This window comes from Lutjanus erythropterus, chromosome 3 (assembly GCF_056507025.1).
Source record: "Lutjanus erythropterus isolate fLutEry1 chromosome 3, fLutEry1.hap2, whole genome shotgun sequence".
Taxonomy (NCBI): Eukaryota; Metazoa; Chordata; class Actinopteri; order Lutjaniformes; family Lutjanidae; genus Lutjanus; species Lutjanus erythropterus.
This window is the reverse complement of record NC_139319.1, coordinates 31,841,733-31,863,426: the sequence shown is the minus strand read 5'-3', so window position 1 is coordinate 31,863,426 and position 21,694 is coordinate 31,841,733. Positions and strand designations below refer to the sequence as shown.

Below are 21,694 nucleotides of genomic sequence, written 5' to 3'. Positions count from 1 at the left end.
ACTTTCATTGCCTTGGACCAAACATAACAGGCTGTTCACTGGTCACTTCAATACAACAAAACATTTAAATATCATAATGAAAAACTGACTGTAGTAAACAACCACAGAGTTGTGAAATGCTGGAGCCAAGTAAAGCTATATTTTTTATTGCTTCTGTCTGCTAGTTTGGTGCGCATCACACGTGTAATTACGGTAAAGGGGTCAACAGGAAGTGATTCTCATTGTCTTGGAGACAGCAGCAGCCAAGCATCCATGCAGCAGCCTCTTTTTACAGCAGGGCTCTGCAAACAGACAGTGACTGGTAATATATGTTAGCAGCTATGGAGGAAATGACTGTGCTTCACTCTCAGTTGTCCTCCATCATGGAGAAACTGCTCGTTTGTGCCGTGACGGAGATCAAGCAGTTAGTGTGTGAGTACTGTGCCGCCCTCCGTGTGGAGCTGAGCAGAGAGAAGCAGGACAACAGCGCGCTGAGAGAGGAGCTGAAGCTGCACCGTCCAGTTAACGGATTCATACAAACCTGCCACGAAGGTAAGATGTATGTGCGCTACACTGTGACACAGACAATAATGATTAATAATGAAAAAAAATAAAGGGCAGACTGCATTTCAACTCTGGGCTGGTTTTGCATGAGTTTATCGTGGAAATGTCATAAAACAATATTCAGACACCACATGAGGCTCTCAGGTATTCTGTAGCCTGTTTTTGTTATCCCTGCTGAGTCAATACACATTTAGGCATGATTTACTTTTCTCTCTTTTTTGTCCTTCTGTTTTGGAATGTAATCTCTTTTAAATTGTGCAGAAAAACATATATCTGGCATATCTGTGTTTTGAAATGATTTATAGAAATCATCTGAACTATGTTACTGAAGCACACTGAAAACAAGAATTCAATACATTTTGGTTTAGTGATTAAAAGCACTGATCAAATCTCATTATTTTAAGAAGACCTTTTTTGCAGCAGTCATTTTGATATGACAGAGTAAACCCAGGTACTTAATTAAGGTCCTGTTCCATTTAGTGTAGCAGTGTAGCAGCCTTTCCAGTGAACCAGCATGGTCAACAGCTACAGCAACAGTTAGAAAACTATCATACAACGCTTCAAAAAGTAAATAAAAAATAATTACCTGGTACCTCATTAGACACCCTCTTACCTTAGCTTATTTAATTTTGATGCTTTTAGAGAAAAAAAATATCTGACTTCTTCATTCTTCCTTTCTGGCTCCTCGACAGTCATCAACCGTGCGTATAGTTGCTTCTTTCTTTCTGTGTTATGCCAGATTGCGTTTGACTTGCACACAATCACCACCTACTTTACCAGAGACATTGTGGCGTCTTTCCACTCATTTACTTATTAAAATGTGATCTGTATTTGGATTGGATTTGCAGTGGTTCCCAAACTGGGGCAGCTAGCTCCCTTGAGGGGGTGGTGAGCCACTGCAGGAGGGCCATGGCAGACCAGGGGAGAAATAAACAGTGAAACAAAGTTAATTGATTATAATCTATGTAGGAGAAATAAATAAGAGTTTCTGATTATATCCTGCTAACTTTTATTTCATTAAAATTCAGCTTTTGAATCTTTGGACTTTTTTATCAGTTCCCTCCTCAATTATTGTTAATGATTGATAAAAAATTGTGGCATTATTTTAATACCAGCTGTATATGCGGTGCATGAGTAGTGTTCTAGCTGTTCCTCAAAATTAAAAGTCCTCTGCTACTTCAGTGGTTATATAAGGGGAAACAAATGCATGTGTTCTAAATATTGAGGGGGATGTGTCCCCTGCTCCTCGCCGCAAACTATGCCTACGACAGCCATATCCCCCACACCTCCACCCCACTGTCCACAGTAAGGCCTACAAATACTTTTAATTCTGAAACAGTTGATTTTAGAGTACAAATACTTAAATCACAGGCTCTGTCTCCATCTGTGATGAATTGAAGGACTGAAGCACCTTTAATGGCCTGGTTGCTGAATTGAAGCAGTGCAATTTATTGATTTATATCTCTTTTATATGTGAGAGACTAGAAACAGCATTTTCTACCATTTCATATGAAAAATTACTTAAATTATTAATCGATTATTCAAGTTTTTTTTTTTTTTTTTACCACTTGCCTGGTTGGGTAAGTGAGTTGCCTGATTTACTTGTCATAAATAGACATTTAGGACCCAATCACAGGAAATGAATCTGCCTCCTCAACTGTTCTTTCAGGTCTGACCCTGCTGTTATTTAATTCATGACAAACAGAAATAGCTACATGAACTGTATATAAGTGACAATAAGATTGAAGCTCCATACTCTGATTATGTAATACTATGTTATGTTAATCTGTGTATTTTTGATTATTGGTTTTAACTGGTTGTGTTTTGGTATGCCTAAAAATGTCATCCAGGGATTTGTTGTGGAACACACATTTTCATTCATTTAGTTTTTGTTTTCCAAATTGAAGGACACGGTGATGCAGGAGCACAGCTGCATGCAGATCAGATGAAGACCAAGACAGGATGGAGGAATGAAGAAGAAACTGCAGAGGAGCAGGAGGAGGTGAAGCTTTTCATTGAGACATTCAGGCCTAAATTTACTCTCACTCTCTTACTCTACACACTGTAGTCAATTTTAAGCAGAGACGTAACCGAGACATTGCCTGAAGATATCAGATCTCATGAGGACAAACTGTACAATTGATTATTGCTTTTTCAGCTTTCTGGCTGTGAACAAAGTTAATTGTCCTTTTATGGCTGAAATGTCTTGTGACACCAGATGTTTTTGCTAACTAGACTTCTCTTGTGTACTGAAAAAGACTTTCTTTTACTTTGTTACCTTGTGGATGTTTAGATTGACTGTAATTTATAGTGATCCTAGTTCGATCATTGATTGAATATGTTGACTTAAGTATCCTCAAGCCTAACAATTAAGGATTCCTTAGGACAACAAATTGGAGGCCCATGATCTAATGTGCATCTGTTATGGGGTTCCTTATATGAATAATTTGGAAACCCCTGTAATGAATAATGTTCAGTAGTTTCACTTAAATTCATTAAATGCAAACTGCAATTGAAGCACACAACAAATGCACCCTGGTTCATAGCAGCTTTTCATATCCGTTGATAATGGAGCATGCTACGAGTGACACACAAACAGCCAATCTTTTCACAGGAGTGAGGTTCAATTACACCATCAATATGTTACACAAAAACAGAAACATTTACATTTCATAGTGACACATTTTTCAGCTATACCCTCTGTTGTTGATTTTTATCTTTTTGCTCATACATCAAAATGAGGATGTAGATGGGAGTTCAATATGTCTTATGCTGACACTGGTTTAAATAATACTTGGTCAAGGAGAATGAAGAAATAATCAGTGCACACTTTGTCCTGTTGTTCCCTTCAATTCTGGAGTTTCAGTCCTACGGGATACTCTTTAAACACTCACAGATAGGGTCATGGTGAATCTATGCCCAAATAAGGTTAGACCCAACACATCTACCGCATATAGAATTAGTCAGTTGGTCTGCAAATCCAAACACAGAAATGTCATGACATGATAACAGTTACGTCTTCTCCGATCAGAGAGACAGGACTCTGACCTTAGGTGCTGTTGCAACTTGTTCCCCCATATATCTGAAAGGAGAAGACAGCTGCATCTACTGTCTAGAAGAAAGACAGTATGTCTGTTAAAAGTTAGTACAGGTTTCTCAGTGACTCCAAGGTCTTAGTGTGGTACACATAAAGGTAAATGAGTGCAGTGTTGCCTTGTTCAGACTGCCAGATCAAATCTGTTTCTTGGCATATCAAGACTGATTTTGGAAAGTCTGCTGAGCAAAATACCACATGCAATGCAATTGTTAAGTTAAGTTTTGCTTGGTAAGTTTATGCACTGACATAATTATTGAGTGACTTGTACTAACTGACCATTCGTATAACATATCCACAGCTGATATAGTCTTAATATGGTCATTGTAAGCTGTGGGACAATTAAAACAATATGATATGTTTTGTTGTGTGCCACAGAGAACACTCAGATTTGCAGACTGCAAGTTTGAACCAGTTACTGTCAAACATGAAGACACACCTGAAGAGCAACCAGAGCTGAGAGGTTAATATACAATATTACTGCTAAAATAACATTATTGCCTCAGTAATGTTCATTCTAATGACTGTGATTACCTTTTGTTGTTCTTTTGAGTAGGTTCTCCTGTAGCCTCAGCCGCCTGTTCTCAGGTGGGAGACCATCCTCAGCATCAGAATGCAGCAGGGCAGACTTCACAGTTCTGCAGTGAACCTACAGAGGGCAGCAAAGATCTACACACAGACTGCAAGCAGTCTGTGGAAACGCGGTGCCAGTTGAGTATCTCCCCAAGTGGAGATCAGTTCATTGATCTTGGATTTCATATTAAAAGCGAATCAAAAAGTCCAGACCTTCAGACTCCAAGTGAAGATGTGAGTATGAGCTTTGAGCTCCAACAAGGATTTCTGTGTCAGATTTACAGCGACTGTGGAGGGCTCCCTGTGGGCAGCAGTCTGCCAGACACCCCAGCACTTACATGTTCCAGCAGCTTACACCCATCAGACAACCAGCACATCTCAGAAACATTGGACAGCCCTGGCTTCTCCTTAAATAGGCAGCAGATTGCAGACAGAGACACATCCAGCCACCAAGGAAACCCACTTGAGAGGGGAAGCCGAAGCTGCAATATCACAGCCTCTGGTGTCAGTCGAATAACTGGGCGTTTCAGGTACCAATGTGATTTCTGTGGGAAGGGTTTCCCTTTCCTGAGCATGATGAAAGGCCACAGGCTCACACACACAGGGGAGAGGACACAGGTCTGTGGACACTGCGGGAAGAGTTTCATTAGACGGAGCCACCTGACACGCCATGAGAGGCTGCATTTGGACATCCGGCCATTTATCTGCCACATATGTGGCCGCAAGTTTTCTCGTAGCACCCACCTCAATGCACACATGAAGACCCACTCCAGGTGAACATAAGAGATCTCTGTACACCTTTTCCACCAGCATGGAACCTGCTCCACTCCAGTTCCTGTGCCTAATTTTGAACTTTTCTGAGCACTTCCACCAAAAATAACCTGGTTCTGAACTCAGTAGGTTGTTCCGAGCTGAAACCAAAACAGCATATTTCCCTTGGGAACCAAAATGGGCCTGTCATATTCTACAGGTTGTTGTGCATTGATGACATACTTGATTATAATGGTTCCGCTCAAAACTGGTGAAAACACGTGCTGGTTCACTAGATAGTAGCAAGGTTCCAAGAATCTTCAAAGTAACAGGTTCAAGAACCAGCACTAATTTGCTTCTAAAGGGCTTTCTACAAGTTGCTATAAGAATTGTGCATGTACCATCATGCTCGTGTTAATGACAGACAGCTCAGCTGTATCTCATCTGTTTTTTTTGCTCTTAAATGTTTAATAAATAAATATTTTTTACCATGTATTTATATATTTTTTTATGTTTTGTTTTGTTTTTAATATTTGCTTTGTGTACGTTGTGCTGCTCTCACCCTGCTACCATCAGTGACAGGCAGATATTCTCTCTGATCAACCCTGCTCAGCACAAAATAGCAGAAAAAGTAAGTGACTAGCCATTGAAGAGCCAGATAACTTGTCAGGAGATGACCAAAACAGAGCTAAAAGAAGAGTGAATATTAGACTTTCATCCTCTAATCAGGTGGAATCAGATGAAAAACACAGCTCTACTGATCCTGTGACCAAAAGTAAATTAAGGCAGCTGTCAGGGAAGAGTTTGATATTTTGAGAAACGAGATTATTTGCATTTTTTTTTAACCATTCTTCCCTGTCACCTTTAGGAGTAAAGAATTATCTTAACCTACCTGACAGATTCTTTGCTTAACCTTTTCTCGGTATGTTTGCCTGTTTGGACTGTATTCCTGGTTTGGACCCTGATCTGCCTTGAGACTCACTGAACTGATCGTGTCTGCCTCCTTTTGACTTCATTTGGGTCCAATCCCTGTTGCCTGTATTCATCCCTGTGGCAGCGTCACCCCTGTCTGTTTGGTAAATATGAAGTTACCACTAGCAGCTGCCTAGCCTACCTCTGGACAAAAACAAGTGAGCCATTTCCCCCTGTTTCTTTTGCTAAGCTATATGCTAACAACCCTGGCTTTCAAGCATCTAGAAACTTGACACAAACCCCTGTCATTTGCAAAGAGATAAAGGATAAATAAATATAGGACTATGTCTGTCTGACTGACGTGCCTGATCCTTGGATTTCCTAACCAAAGCTTTTTTGATATGTTTGCCTGTTTGGACTCAAACAGTTCTGTCCGGCACTTTTTGTGTCATAAAGACATAAGGGTAGTGTGGGAGCAGACCAAGAATTGCTTTATACACTGCCTGGCCAAAAAAAAGTCACACACTCTTATTTCATTGGACCGCCTTTAGTTTTGATTATGGCACACATTTGCCATGCATCATTTGGACAAGCTGATGCAGTGTCACAACATTAATTTCTGTCCAGACTCAGAGTTGCATTAATTTTTCACCAATATCTTGTATTGATGATGGGAGAGTCAGTCTGCTGTGTTAAGTCTTCTCCAGCACATGACAAACCTGACAAACTTAAATGACTGAAGCCGAACTGTTCAGGAAATATTCTTACATAAGTAACTGATTTCTCCTACACATTTATTCCATATCAAACTTATTTCTACATGAATGAGAAGGATCACAAGGGTGATTACAAAAAGAAAAAAAAAAGCCAAATTCATCATAATGTTTCTAATGCCATCATTATTATAAAGATACTACTCATAATATTCCTGTTCTCAGTGAGGTTGTATTGTAAACCAAATGTTTTATTTTACTTCTACTACTACTAATATTAATAAAAATTTATAATAAAATGGTAAAGTAATAAAACAGGCAGAGGCTAGAGCTGCTGGAGAGAAAAAGAATATTAATTAACAAATGAAGATTAATGAAAATAAGTTAAATAAAATTATTACTTTATCACAATTGTCACTAAAAGGAAGAATTCCCCACCATATTATCATCTGGATGAATAATAGAATATACACAGAGTTATCCCGTAATCCACAAGTAAACTGTTAGTGAGAATTAGTGCGTATAATAGACCCATATGTTAATGTGTGTTCCCGCCCTGTGTCCACCTGTTGTCATTATCACATGGATCTCGGACAGACTGGGACAGTGAGGTGCAACTCTGCTCACCGGACAGACAAACTGCGGTTCTGTCGGTGTGAGGTGCATCATCATCACTGTCCTGCTGAGTCCCCTGCACAAGAGAACTACATACCGGGTGTCTGGATCAGCTGGAGATACAAGGTAAACATCATTTTAAATATCAATCATAAAGCAGGTGTTTGCGTGTTTGGTTACGGGACTCAGGTGAGTTGAGTCAATATGTCTTCACACAGAGACTGTTTGTAGGCATTATACTCATATTTACGGTAACAAATGTCCACTCATGTTGTGTTTACTGATAAATGATAAAAAGCCATGTGAGGGTCCCGTTATTACGGTGTAATTTGTTGTGTCTTGTGTCCACGTTGTGCCATGTGCGCATAGATTAAATGAACTAATCTGGATTATGGTCAGCACCTCCTGGCGATAACTGTCCAACTTGTCCTCATGTTGTGAGGTGGACATGAGACGAAAAAGTTAAGAAACTTTTTTTTTTTCTTTTGTGGATAGTGTATGTTAAGCAGCGTTGGAAACCTACTTGGTATATTTATTCAAGTACTGTTCTTAATGAATCTACAATTTTGACATAATTGTAGGTCTGTTTACATTTTTTGCGACTTAATACTTAGGCTGAACTAAATTCCAGAGGTAAATCTGTATAATGTATTTTTTACTCCACTACGTTTATTTTGCGCTGACATTATATGATAATATATTATCAGGTATTATACTACTAATCGAGCCAGTAATATACAAAGCATCTAAGACAGGGGTCCCTAACAGTCCCTCGGACTGATTAAAAAAAAAAAAAAAAGACAAAATTGGTGACAAACCAAACCTGGGTGTCCACACAAATAAGTCTTTGTGTGAAACACTGCAGACTGAAACATCGTGCTGTTTACAGACAGTTTGCTGTCATTAGTTTGACAGAGAGAGAGACAGAGAGGGTCGTGTCTAGAAGGGAATCCTAGACCCGCGAAAGATCGCGCGAGTTTGATTATTTTAGTAGAAATAACGAACACAAATCTCGCGAGAATTGTGCAAATAAAGAGTTACCTTCTAGACACGACCGAAAAAGGTGCGCAGCTCCAAAAATAGAGAATCATGTCGTGGTGTCGATGTTTTTAATGTGACCTGCTGTAATGGAAAAAATACTCAGATTCTTTATTTAGGTATTTTTACACCGTGGTATTAGTGTTTTTACTTAATTACAATTTAAAAATCTTGCATGTTATTGTTTCCTTTTTTGAAAAATCAACATTTTTATTGCTGTTGTTGTACTTTAATGGTATTCTTATTGGCATTTTTTGATGACTAAATACAGACCTGCAAACTCGTAAGAGGAGAAAAAGGTGGCATGTTGGTAAACCAGTCCCCTGTCCTCTGGTAGTCTGGGAGCGTCTGTCCTGCTCCAGAAGAAACATGTTGTGATTTTAACATGTGAACAAAACATTCTGGTGACTGTTTCAGTTAAAAGAGTTAGTTCCATCTTCTGTTTGCGGTTTCTGCAGACATTACTACCTTTACTTTTACCTTTGTAAAAGTAGAAAGTAAAGTAAAAACAGTAAAAATAAATCTACAGTAAAAGTAAAGTTACTTTACTGAGTATTTTTACTTTAGTAATTTTTAGTTGTTCATTTAATAGACCTGTCTTATCTTCTCTTTTGTATATTACCATTGTTCTTAAATAAAGCAAAAGTAATAGAAAAAAATGCAGAACATGCAATATTTCATATCTGATTACTCGATTAATCGGCAGAATAATTGATAGATTATACTTAAATTTTACTGGTCTGGCCCACTTGAGATCAAATTGGTCTGTATGTGGCCCCTGAACCAAAATGAGTTTGACACGCCCCTGATGTAGACGTCGATACAACTACTACACTACTTCAGTACTCTCATAACACAAGTTAGATATTATGATGTTTTGGACCTTTGCTTTAGGAAATTTTCTCTAACTGGACCACTTTGCATTTTAGTTGAATATGCCTGATCTAAGATTTCCTCCACATTGACAGCTAACAATAAAATGCTCTTATGTATAAACATTGTGGGGAAAATGTTTTAACCTAAAAAAGTCAGTGTCTGGTCTTAAAATTTTAGTTGGCTAAATTTGAAAAGACAAGTTGAGGTGACTTTTCTAGTCAAATAAACTTGATATTAATGAGTGTTTGAGTAGCTCCAGGATTTCTCTGACAGTTTCAGATTTCATTTGTTAAAGTTTTTCAAGGCAGAGTACAACAGAATAAAAACTGTTTTAGAACTGTTGCACACTTGAATAAAGAGTCAGTGTGATTTTTGATTTTCTTCCTTTACAATTCCAGCTTGTTTGCTGAAAATACACAGATGAAACAGTACATCACGTTCTGACACACCTCTGTCCAACTCAGCACAAAGAGCCCTTATTTACATCTGGCTCATATACAAATTAGTCTCTAACCAATGCAACACCACAATACACACCATTACCTTTGTGTGCCTTTATTTATACCTGGCTCATATACAAATTAGTCTCTAACCAATGCAACGCCACAATACACACCATTACCTTTGTGTGCCTTTATTTATACCTGGCTCATATACAAATTAGTCTCTAACCAATGCAACGCCACAATACACATAATTACCTTTGTGTGCCTTTATTTATACCTGGCTCATATACAAATTAGTCTCTAACCAATGCAACACCACAATACACCCAAGTATCTTCGTGTGCCTTTATTTACATCTGGCCCATATACAAATTAGTCTCTAACCAATGCAACACCACAATACACATAATTACCTTTGTGTGCCTTTATTTATACCTGGCCCATATACAAATTAGTCTCTAACCAATGCAACACCACAATACACATAATTACCTTTGTGTGCCTTTATTTATACCTGGCCCATATACAAATTAGTCTCTAACCAATGCAACGCCACAATACACATAATTACCTTTGTGTGCCTTTATTTACATCTGGCCCATATACAAATTAGTCTCTAACCAATGCAACACCACAATACACATAATTACCTTTGTGTGCCTTTATTTACATCTGGCCCATATACAAATTAGTCTCTCACCAATGCAACACCACAATACACACAATTACCTTTGTGTGCCTTTATTTACATCTGGCTTTTATACAAATTAGTCTCTAACCAATGCAACACAATACACCCAAGTATCTTCGTGTGCCTTTATTTACATCTGGCAGAGATGCTCACTTTAAGAGATGCTCCCTCTTGTGTCTTGATATGCAGGATTTTGGCAGGCAGGACATTTTACCTTTGGAACATTGTGTGTTTTATATTGCTATAATGAAATTAAATTACAATTAAATGAAATTAAATGGCAATTACATTAAATAAAATATGGGGGGTGACTTTTTACAATAACAGTTTGTATTTATGAACTTCTTGTTTCATGAACTCATCTTCACAAAACAGTGCATCCTGAAATGTGTCAAACATAACAGAGCATAAACCCTAAAATAAATAAGTCATTTCTAAATCTTTTCAAGAGCACAGGGAACAAAGGAGAGCTAATGTCTTTGTCTCTTGTGAAATCAAGAGCGTAATCTGAAATGAAATTATTTATAAAACAATTTAAAGGTATAATGTGCAGCATTTTCCAAAAAACCAACATTGTACATACTCATATAACATAATCCTTTTCAATCATCACTTATGACCCACTAGAAGTGTTGGTGGTGGCTGTATCTGAAGAAACCCTGCCCTCTGCCTGTATTTTCTTTTCTTTCTCATTATTTTGGACATTTCCCCAGCAAGAAATGTTGATATTTGATGTCATACATTTAGGAAACAGCTCAGACAAATCCTACTCACTTGATCTTAAAGGGCATGTGGGTTAAAAGCTCATGTCACCACGGTCTGGAGAGGTGAGATTACTTAAATCTGAACGCTATTTACATTAAATTACCAGCATGAACAGAGACAGTGAAGTCTCTTACTGTATCTAGGGCCACATACATGGTGTGACATTGTGTAAACTGGACACTGACCTCACTAATTCTGCTTATCACATACTGATTCATTGTTATCTCCCTCCAACGTGTCTTGGCTTAAGTGGTCTCAGAAAATTCAAGAACTTGTTTCAGGGTCATTTTCACAACTGAAACTAATAAAACGACTCCATTACACCAGCACACTGAGTGTGGTATTTATCCTTTGAAACTGCTTCACTAATGCTTCTCAATCCTGGAGCATCTGTTGTGTGGGCATGAAACAAGATGTCGCATCAAATTGTATTGTACTGCTGAAAATCTCTTACACTTGTTTTTGTTTCTCTGTCTTTAATCATTAATCACAGCACCATACTTGCTAAAGGGAACTTCTGCTTAATAAAACTGCTTTAAGAGGAATCGCAGGAACAGAAAACTGAAGAGAAAAAGAGAGACGACACCAACTTCCTCTGCAGACTGAACTCATACTGGAAATAAACTTGTTGGCGACCTGGAGAAGGGGAGTGAAGCATGCAGGGATCCGAGGTTGGCAACAGGCTGCGCTACAGGCTGACTCTGGCCTCAGGGATGCTGGAATGTCTGTGTTTTGCCGGTGTGGTGTTTGGTTTTGCCTCTCTGATGTTTGTGCTGAAGGAGGACGGCTACTTCAGTCACATGTGTGACGATGTCCCAGATACCAACAGCACCCTGGCCAGTAGAGGTGAGCAGCTCTGGAGCCATTTATAACTACACAGGGCAGGGGTCCTGTTCCATGGAGGTCACCATGTTGAACTGCCATGTTTCTACAGTAGCCCAGAAAAGACAAACTAAACACTGGTTCTAGATATCACCTTTCACTTTTCATTTTCGCTCCAGAGGTTCTCCTACACATAGACATGCATACATAGATGCTGCATTGGCCTTTGGATCATACATCACTATTTTTTCTAACTTTTTCAAGTAGATCATGAACGTTTGAATAAAACATGACTTATTGAAATGTAAACGTCATAGTGATTTTTTCCCCAGTTTCCCTCAGTTTACATGTATTTGCTCACAGGCTAGTCTTGCCCAGTCCAATATGGCAGGGACACTGACGTATTGCAGCAATGGCCCAAAGTGGTCAATGTGATGTCTTTGTACACATATAATGTCTATTATCCAGCATGCTTGGAAGGGGAGAGTGAGGCAACATGTTTACAATGCAAGCTCACCACTAGATGCCACTAAATCCTACACACTCCATGTTTGTGTTTTAAAGGACCAGCCTTTAAAGCATTAACATGCAGGTAAACAGAGTGGATTTCCCTGTTTTAAACTTGCTTTCAGCTGATAGGAGTCATTTTAAGTTACTGCGGATGAAAACATTTCCTGATTTTGCTGCTTCATAATAAAAAAAAACTATCACAACAAAATAATAGGGGGGGGGGGGGGCTTTTATTGTGAATAATTTACAGGAAATGACATTTGTTTATCCACTGATTTACACTTACTTGACAGAAGCAAAGCCCGTCATCATTTAAAATCCACTCTCTTTGTTCTTTCTAAAGTTTTCATAGAACTGAATATTCTGTGGGTGTTGAAAAAAAGTTAATTTTGTCAAAAACGCTGGCACTGGCTGACTAACCTGCCAAGTCAAACAAAGTCAGGCCAAGCGAGCACATGTGTATGGAAAAGGGTCTAATGTCATTTAATTCATCATTTTAATGATAAGAATGCAACTTTAAAATAACCTAGAAATTGCAGTATACACATGAAGTAGTATGCTGAGCACTGCCAATATCCTGAGTGAAAACTGCTCTTTTGAGGTGTTCTCTTCAATGTGGAATTTCTCATCAGTTCAGGTCCAGTTTTCTTAACATCCCATAACGTCCCAAGCTTTCTTTCCGTTTCTCTTTCTCACAGACTGCAGTAGACAGGATGAGCAGTTCTCCCTGGTCTTCACCATCGCCTCGTTCCTCAACAACTTCCTAAGTCTGGTCAATGGCTACCTGTTTGATCGATTTGGCACCATGGTGACGAGGCTGCTGGGAATGTGAGTTCATCTTATTTTTCTCTTTACAAGCAACACTGCAATTGACAACCAAGCCAGGATCCATTTTTGCAGTGCCATGGGCATGTTGTTTAAGTGAAATAGTTTTATATCAAACATTTAAAAAAATCTGTTGAAAAATACATTAATAATAAACAAAAACCTAAAACAAAACAAAACAAAACAGAATGTACAATGTTTTCTGATTAAGAATGCACCTTTATTCCCAGAACTGCAATGTTCTTTGCCAGCTTAACTTGCAGATGTCCTATACGAGGTTTCCAGCAGATTTGTAGTCTAATATCACACCTAGAGAGTTTTTTCATATACTCTTTTTATATTAACATTTAAAGTCCAGGTTATAGTTAACTGGCAAATGGCTTTTCATTCATATTTTCCTTGTGTGTACTTTACGAGACAATAGTCAGGCCCAAGACTGCATAATGAAACAAAAGATTTTAAAGATCGGCAGGCAAAACAAGGGGTTTATTAACGTGTGATTAAACTCATGATGATACCCGTACGGGAACCATGAGCTCAAAAGTGTACTTCAGTTCAGTTGTTGCAGCAGTTTACAGTTAGGGTGAAGGGGGATCTTTCAGAGTTACAGAGATAAAAGTAGGGAGTGTCTAGCAGAGGTAGAGAGATTACACTCAAGCAGAGCCCACCTCCTTTGACCCTGTTTGGCCTTTGTATTCACACTGACAATATCATCACTTTACAATATAACTAATCGTTTTCCTGGCAAACAAAGTTCTCTTTGACCCACAGCCATCTGTTCATAAATCATACATTTCACTGATAACGTGCCTGCAGATGTGCGACACATTCACATGGATGTTGGTGCATAAAAAGCTCCTCAAAGCAAATATGTCCCACTGATACCAATAATAGTATCAGACATTTTTTTTATGGTATCACACATGGACTTGTTCTCGCTTTTCTGAGACAGTCAGGAATTTTGATTTCTACAGCTTCAGTGTTACACATTGACAATTTAGGTTACTTATTTATTTTTCAGTGAGCATGGTGCATATCTTTAGACCATGTGATAGAAGTTATCAAGAGCCCACACTTAGATAACGTGTTTTTCAAGTCTTACTGCTTATTTATTAAATAAATTAAGTAAATCTTTCACTCGTAGAATGCGTCAGTTATTTCATCTCATGCCAGTCAGATGAAAGTGAGATTTGCCCATCAAAATATAATAAATACACATCATAGTGTACTTATGATTTTAATGTTGTACTTATTTTTTGTGAAAATACTTCTCAGCTACTGTGTCTGAGTGTATGTATGGTTTGGTGGATAAATGTAGCTGCTCTAAATTCAGTCATATTTCTCTCTCCAGATTTTTGTACACGACTGGAACCCTCCTTGTGGCCTTCTCCAGTGCGGGTAGGTGCATACACAAACATTCACAGCATACATCAAGTAATCAAGATGTTTTCAGGCAGTTCACGAAACCTTTTCAATATTAAAAGCAAGTAAATAACTTCATTTAAAAGGGACAGTTCACCCCCAAATCAAAAACACATATTTTTAACGATAGCCTATAGTGCTATTTATCAATCCAGATTGGTTTGGTGTGAACTAAAGAGTTTTGGAGATACTGACCATAGCAATGTCTGCCTTCTCTCCACTATAATGGGCCTAAATGGCACTTGGCTTTGTACTGAAAATAAAATAGTTCCCTACATGAAACTGCTCACAACAAGGTCCTTGGATTATTTTTTAGTAACCGGGTCAAGATTTCTGGAAAGGGTTAACTAATGCATGAAGTAACGCAGGATGTATCATGAATTCCTGTTGCCCACTACTGACAAATTAATGCAATTAGTTTGCATAAAATAACATTTACACCACATTTAATTAAGGAACAATTAGTTAAGGAATATTAATTCACAGTTACTTCACACATTGATTGATACATTAATTGATAGAGCAATATATATATATGGTTTCCCATCCTCAGTGTGAAGTTAATGGCTCCTTGTTCAGCACAGGAAAAAACATGGCAGTTATACTAAAAACCCAGGTGACTTGGATGCAATGTGTAAATCATGTCATTTCCATAAGTCTGAAGGTGCTGATTGAAGTTTAATCTTCCATTGTCATGTAGTACTTTCAGAGCTGCTTTTTCCTGCCTTGTCCTGCATCGCTTTGGGAGGAATCCTGCTCCTCCTGACTAACATGCAGGTGAATTCTGATTTTTGTTTAGATATTTTGGCATAGGAACATACTGTGTGTTCAAACCCCTTTAACATTTCCTAAAATGTTTTTGTATGGCTGAATTGTGTCTCTGTGTGGCGGTAAGGTTGGCAACTTGTTCGCTGCTCATCGCTCCACCATCATCACCCTCTACAACGGTGCCTTTGACTCGTCTTCTGCTGTGTTTCTCATCATCAAGGTAAAAGGAGTGCACATATGCCAGTAGAGCCATTATGATGCAGTGTTCTGGCCACATTTTAAATCATTTACCAGATGGCTAGTTGTCAAAATATAATATCAGTATAATATATTCACATTGCAGGATGGTTGCAATTGGTCACTGATCATTTTCAGCACAAATCCTTTTCTTTTCTACCAGGTATCATAAGAGGTGCAGTAGTTTTTCTCAAAATAACAAAAGCATGTACATTTCAACATCAAACACACCCTTTGTTTATTGATTTTCTCACAAAATTACAAAAAAGCAAAGTGCAATCACTCAATAAAAAATTGCAAACATAACCACATCCCCTCTCCCCATGGTGCATACCTCCCCTGAAGTTACAAAAAAAAACCTATAAACAACTATGATAAATACAAACATATATAAAGTATAAAACCACAATAAATTAGACTTGTGGTTCCCAGACCTTTTCTAGCAGACCCTCCTTCAGAAGCCAAAAAACTTTCAAAGACAGTGAATGACAGAGCTCTTGACTTGAAAGTTGCATATCTTTTCAAATTTATTTGAGGAACCAGATAAATTAGTTGAATGTTTTCAAATTTAAGAAACTGTAGTACCTCTCTATCCCAATGGGTATGATGGAATATCTGCAGAATATCAGTGGCCAAGTGATTGCTATCATATCTTTTTTTTGTGGAAAAGAGAATAGGCAAAAATGCTGGCATGCCAGATAATTTGTTTTTAAATGCAGTTTTTCTCTGCTTTTTCAGATTCTGTATGAACAGGGAGTCTCTCTTCGCACCTCCTTCCTTGTTTTGTCCTTCTGCAGCATCATACACCTGTTGAGGACCTTCCTGCTGATGCCCAGAACCCACATCCCCTACTCTCTGCCACAGCACTACACCTACGGGTGAGCTTGTCTTTGAAGCAGCTACTGTATCACTTCACAAAGGTCATCTTCACAGATCAGACATGACATTCACTTTTCCCGACGCACAGATTGAATTGTGGGCAGGGCAACACTTACAATGCGGAGCAGGTTGAGAACATGAGGGACGGTGAGATGACAGTTTCACAGGAGTCCAGTGAGAGGGACGATACACCTGAGGACGAGACAGAAGCCCAAGACTCGGGAAAAGGTTTTTATCCTCCCTGCTGCTGTAACCTCCACATTCACACTGACTTATTAGGGTAAAGACAGATGTCACCGATGACACTATTTAAGATTCTGTTCCATTCAGGTCAAACAGAGTCAGGGTGCTGCTGCTGTGCATGTTGGCCCACTGGAAAGGCTCTGCTACACTAAATGGAACTGGGCCTCAATTGGTATTATTGGTAACACCTGTGTTTACTGTACTATATCATACCAATATGGCTACTGTGAAAAAGGTCTATTGTTTTGCAAAACTTTAATGTCTTACTTTAATTACTTACATTATCCCAAAAGTTTCCAAAAAGGATCAAACCCAGAGAAATCTGTCAATTAGTCAAGGTAATGGTGTGTGACATACTGTACATCAGAGAGTGAGGAAGGAAGTCAGTGGGTGTGATTAAATGCAGCATGAATAAAACTTTAAAACATTACCTTGTCCTTGACTGAGTCACGCCAGACAGATTTTTATCCGCTATGGTGGTTGTTTAACTAAGACGAAAACAATTCCCATGACCCCTGGCTGCAGAGCTTACATATTGTGCGTTTAATGGACATTGTAGTTTTCGGAGCAGTGAAAAGGTGACCACAATAACTGAGTTGCCTTGCCATGTGTTTAGTGGCGAGTTTCCGGAGCTGTGTGCTGTCCTGGTTCTTCCTGTGGCACGTGTTGTGGTTGTCCATAATGCAGCTGAGGCACTACCTCTTCATCGGCACGCTCAACCCCATGCTCAACCGGCTGGCCGACAATGACCCCAACCTGGGTAACTCATCAGAAATGTTCATGACTCTTGATCAATGACTGCTCCTTTAAAACGTTCTCCTTGTTCTGTAACTGACTGATATTTACTCCGTCTTCTCATCCTCACCATCCAACCCCAACCCCATCTTCCTCAGTGAGTCAGTACACCAATGCTTTCGCCATGACCCAGCTGTGCGGGGTGCTGTGTGCTCCCTGGAACGGACTCATCATGGATAGACACAAGGGAAAGCCTCTGGCTCCTGGTAAATAAATGAACGCTGTTACAACTGTGTGTGTGTGTGTGTGTTTGCAAATACAGCATCTTTACCGATCACTTCTTAATCCATTCTTCTTCTTGCAGGAGAAACAGAGCAGGAGGCAGACCTCCGCTCCTCCTCTCTGTCCCTGTTAATCACCTCCCTACAGTGCCTGCTGTTTTCTGTGTGTGCCTCCATTCCTTCCCTCCCACTGCAGTACCTCACCTTTGTTCTGCAAGTCCTCAATCGCTCCTTCCTCTATGGGGGAAATGCAGCATTCATTAGCATTGTGTGAGTAGCAATCGCACACACACACACACACACACACACACACACACACACACACACACACACAGAGGGGATGGACAATATAAGACAAAAACCTTACAACAGAATAGTCAGATGTGACAGCCATGACTTGGTCATTTCAGTGTTGTTACATTTACAGTTTAATATTTTTCAGAGGTGACTTATGAACAGTGTTTCTCTTTGATAATGCAGTTTTTCTATATATCGTCATACAGTATCTCTTGGGGATAGTTTGGGTAATTTGAAGTGTGTTTGGAACACATCAATAGTCAGTGTATTACCTACAGTGGATGGCAGATATCATGCCCCTAGTTTGGAGGAGAGAAGAGAACCTTTGCAGGAAGCTAAGCAATGTACTTCTGTGGGCAGGATCAGCACCTAATGTATTTCAGCCACCTAACAAAGGCAATGTCATTTTATGTCTACATTACATTTTGAATATTTTCTCTCTTCAAAGCAACGGTACTCCTTTGGAAATTTGTCATTTTAGCTCTTAGGCAGTTGCTACCGTTACCTTGATGTGTCGGTTTGTTTGTGTGACTTTGGTGTCTTCAGGGAACTTGGATTCAATAAAGTCACACAACAACACAAATAACCTAAACAATCAAGCAAGCCAGTCAGAAGTTTGGACACATCTTCTCTTTCAGTGTTTCTTTCTCCTACACTGTAGGTTAAAACTGGAGAGATGAAAACTATGAGATAACATATGGAATTACGTAGTAAGCAAAAAAATGAAAAAAACAAAACAAAAAACAAACAAACAAAAAAAAACCTCCAGAAAATGTGTTTTTGCTTTTTTTTGGAATTAAAAACATAAAATAGTCTTATACACTGTCTTCTGCACTTGCAATTCAAGATTCAGTATCATCGTTGCTATTAAATCTTTGATTGAACGTGTAGAGGACACTGTGCAAGATTCTTTTTGCTTTTTATTATCAACCCATGGTCTTCTACGCACCTGTCAACCTATAAGCATGCAAAAGTTTTTCCCCTTTGATATTTTAGATTCTTCAAAGTAGTCACCTTTGCTTTGATGACATGCTGTTCATATAATGTGAAGCATTTTTTATAATAAATAAGGAAAAACACTGAATGAGAAGTGTATCCAAACTTTTGTCTCTTTCTCTCTGTCAGTTTTCCAGCCTGTCACTTCGGGAAACTGTTCGGCCTGGTGATGACCATGTCTGCTGTTGTCTCTCTGCTGCAGTACCCCTGCTTTGCCCTCGTCAAAGGAGCTCTGAATGGAGACCCCTTTTATGTAAGTGCCCAAGAAAGTTTTACAAACAAACCAATGGGTAGATATCATGGATATGGACATGGATATCCTTGCGGTGGACACATGAATACATTTTGATGAGTGCTTACAATCTTAGTTTGTCCCACTGTTATGGTCAGCGGATTCATTTCAAAGTATGTCAACATGTAAAATGTCAAACTAAAGAGTAGTCTGATAATGTAACTGACTTTAGACAAATGGAAACCTGTTGTTCTGATCTGTTACAGGTGGACATTGCTCTGACTCTTCTTACACTGCTGGTGTTTATCCATCCTGTCTACGTCTTCATCCACTGCAGGAGAGCAGCCCGCCACAGAGAGGACAAGGCACAGACTGAGGTCACTAATGGCTCCAACATGGCTGACGCTAAGTTGTAGTTATAAAGATAAATAAGAGTTTTAGTCTCTGTCTAGAAATTTTACTTTACACTTTGTTATATACTGAGAAAACACATCTCATTTGCCTTTCTCTTTCTGTTCAGATTTTTTTAAACTAGAAAATAGATATTGCAGTATTTTGTACAACTACTGCTTTTTTTAAAGTCTAAGTGCATTTTAATATTTGTGAGTAACAGATACATTTTTTAAAATGTTTTGTATAATCTAAAATATATGGTGGTGGAGGGCAGTGTAGTTATTAAAAATTTTAAACTAAGTATAGTGACTGGACTACAAATTATTTGAGTACTCTACTGACTTTTCTGAGGTGTAATATCTTGTATACTAGATACTGTACTATATATTAATCACAGAGCACATAACACTACTGTGCTGTGTGCTATGTTGATACACAGGATATTATTAATGATTAAAATAAGAGCAGCTTAAATTGTGTATATTTAATTTGAAAAAGTATGTGCCATAATATATATTTACAGTACAGTAAGACATCAAAACAAAAAACAGTTAGTCTGCATGAACATGAATACGAACATCACAGTCTAAGACAATACAGACATTGTGCTAATAAGCTTCATCCGTTGTGTTAACAGTGTACAATGTAATGGTGCTGAAAAAGTGGATCATACTATGTAAAACATTTTAGGTTTCACTAAACACTTTCTTAAATTCTGTTAGTAATTTGCTGACCAAAAAAAAAAAAACAGAATTAAGTAATCAAATAATCAGTCTTTGGAGTATTCTTTCTTAATGCACTGAATCATAATGCAGAAATCAAAATGCTAATCCAAAAACAAAGGCACATGGTAGTTTCTCACAATGCTACCATGGAGAACTTCCACCTATGTTTTGACCATTCACTATACTGTGTATAAAAATGGACGACATGACAGCTCCCCAAAAGTGAAGCAAAAAAAAAAAAAAAAAAGAGGTCATAAATCCTGCTGCTCCATGTTAGCAGAGGGAACATGAGCCAAACTAAAAGACTGAAGTACACATCGAATAAATTGTTCCCAAAAGCTGGTTTCTGTAATTATAGATAGTTCTTATCATGCTGATGGTTGTTCAAGTGTTTGATTATCTTATAAGTTGGGTTTTAATTCGTTACTTGATGCTATAAAAGGCAGGTTTCACATCAGGATTGACAGCTGAGCCCTGCTTGCGATTGAGTCAGCTGGGTGTATGGGCGGGACCTTGATACCCGGGCTCCAACCCTGATCACTACTGCATAGACTCTGGCAGCAAATGATGTCACCAGTGCTTGTATCAAGGGTATTTCGGTTTCATTTTTGTACAGTGGGAGTAAGTGGAGATGTGCCGTCCAGCTTTATACAGTCAACGGTTTAACAGGCAATCTACACACTTGTAATCACAGTTATGCACATATATTAGAAATCAGCATTAAGGATAAAAAATAAAAATTAGGAATACCTAATACCAGTCTATTGTATGATTATATTCAAAAGAGGTAAGGCACTAGGCGCTACAAGGTACTTAATACACAGAGCAAAGTTCACTGTAAGTATAACAGTCCAAACTATACACAGTAATAAAAAAAATATTTTCTTTATCTCCGTCTCTATCTTATCATTAGTCTCAACCGTCAATCTCACTCAAAGACTCTCCTCCTAAGGCTGGCTTTACACAGTGAAACTTTAAAGCAAACAGTTGCAAGTTGCAAACTGCATGAAAAATAATTTCCAGGCAACTTGACAGTTACATGAAGCAATTAAAAAGTAATCAGTCTCATGCAACACAATTTAACAGTTAATTTCACTAAAATTAGCTACTTTGGTCATTTCTTTAATAATAACCGTTATCTCACTATATTATATCCAGAGGGAAGTGCCATTGTCATCTGATTTTGTATAATTTTCTTGCCTGATAATAACAATTTGGCGGTTTCACACTGTATTCAAGGAGTTTAATCCAATGAACCTCTGGTGAGTGCATCCTCACTGTGATTCAAGGAAAATAAATAAATAAATACATAA

General features: G+C 38.4%; 2 protein-coding genes across 2 annotated transcripts; both read left to right on the top strand.

Annotated features, from left to right (window-relative positions):
- The first annotated feature begins 240 nt into the window (after positions 1 to 240).
- LOC146330307 (uncharacterized) lies at positions 241 to 5,455 on the top strand. Its single transcript, XM_084713632.1, has 3 exons — positions 241 to 531; positions 2,451 to 2,545; positions 4,016 to 5,455. Exons 1-3 carry the CDS (start codon positions 309 to 311, stop codon positions 4,103 to 4,105), a joined length of 408 nt encoding a protein of 135 aa, XP_084569758.1. The 5' UTR covers positions 241 to 308; the 3' UTR covers positions 4,106 to 5,455.
- A 1,692-nt stretch (positions 5,456 to 7,147) lies between these two features.
- Positions 7,148 to 20,622, top strand: slc43a3a (solute carrier family 43 member 3a). Its single transcript, XM_084715831.1, has 13 exons — positions 7,148 to 7,326; positions 11,510 to 11,862; positions 13,047 to 13,176; positions 14,525 to 14,571; positions 15,296 to 15,372; positions 15,491 to 15,583; positions 16,339 to 16,478; positions 16,568 to 16,707; positions 17,339 to 17,482; positions 17,616 to 17,723; positions 17,822 to 18,008; positions 19,161 to 19,284; positions 19,530 to 20,622. Exons 2-13 carry the CDS (start codon positions 11,673 to 11,675, stop codon positions 19,677 to 19,679), a joined length of 1,530 nt encoding a protein of 509 aa, XP_084571957.1. The 5' UTR covers positions 7,148 to 7,326; positions 11,510 to 11,672; the 3' UTR covers positions 19,680 to 20,622.
- The last annotated feature ends 1,072 nt before the right edge of the window (positions 20,623 to 21,694 follow it).

Coding starts and splice junctions, on each gene's coding strand:
- slc43a3a (XM_084715831.1), top strand. CDS start 11,673: ATGCAGGGATCCGAGGTTGGCAACAGGCTGCGCTACAGGCTGACTCTG. Junction 13,177..14,524: donor GTGACGAGGCTGCTGGGAAT/GTGAGTTCATCT, acceptor TTCTCTCTCCAG/ATTTTTGTACACGACTGGAA. Junction 16,708..17,338: donor AGCCCAAGACTCGGGAAAAG/GTTTTTATCCTC, acceptor CCATGTGTTTAG/TGGCGAGTTTCCGGAGCTGT.
- LOC146330307 (XM_084713632.1), top strand. CDS start 309: ATGTTAGCAGCTATGGAGGAAATGACTGTGCTTCACTCTCAGTTGTCC. Junction 532..2,450: donor CATACAAACCTGCCACGAAG/GTAAGATGTATG, acceptor TCCAAATTGAAG/GACACGGTGATGCAGGAGCA. Junction 2,546..4,015: donor CTGCAGAGGAGCAGGAGGAG/GTGAAGCTTTTC, acceptor TGTGTGCCACAG/AGAACACTCAGATTTGCAGA.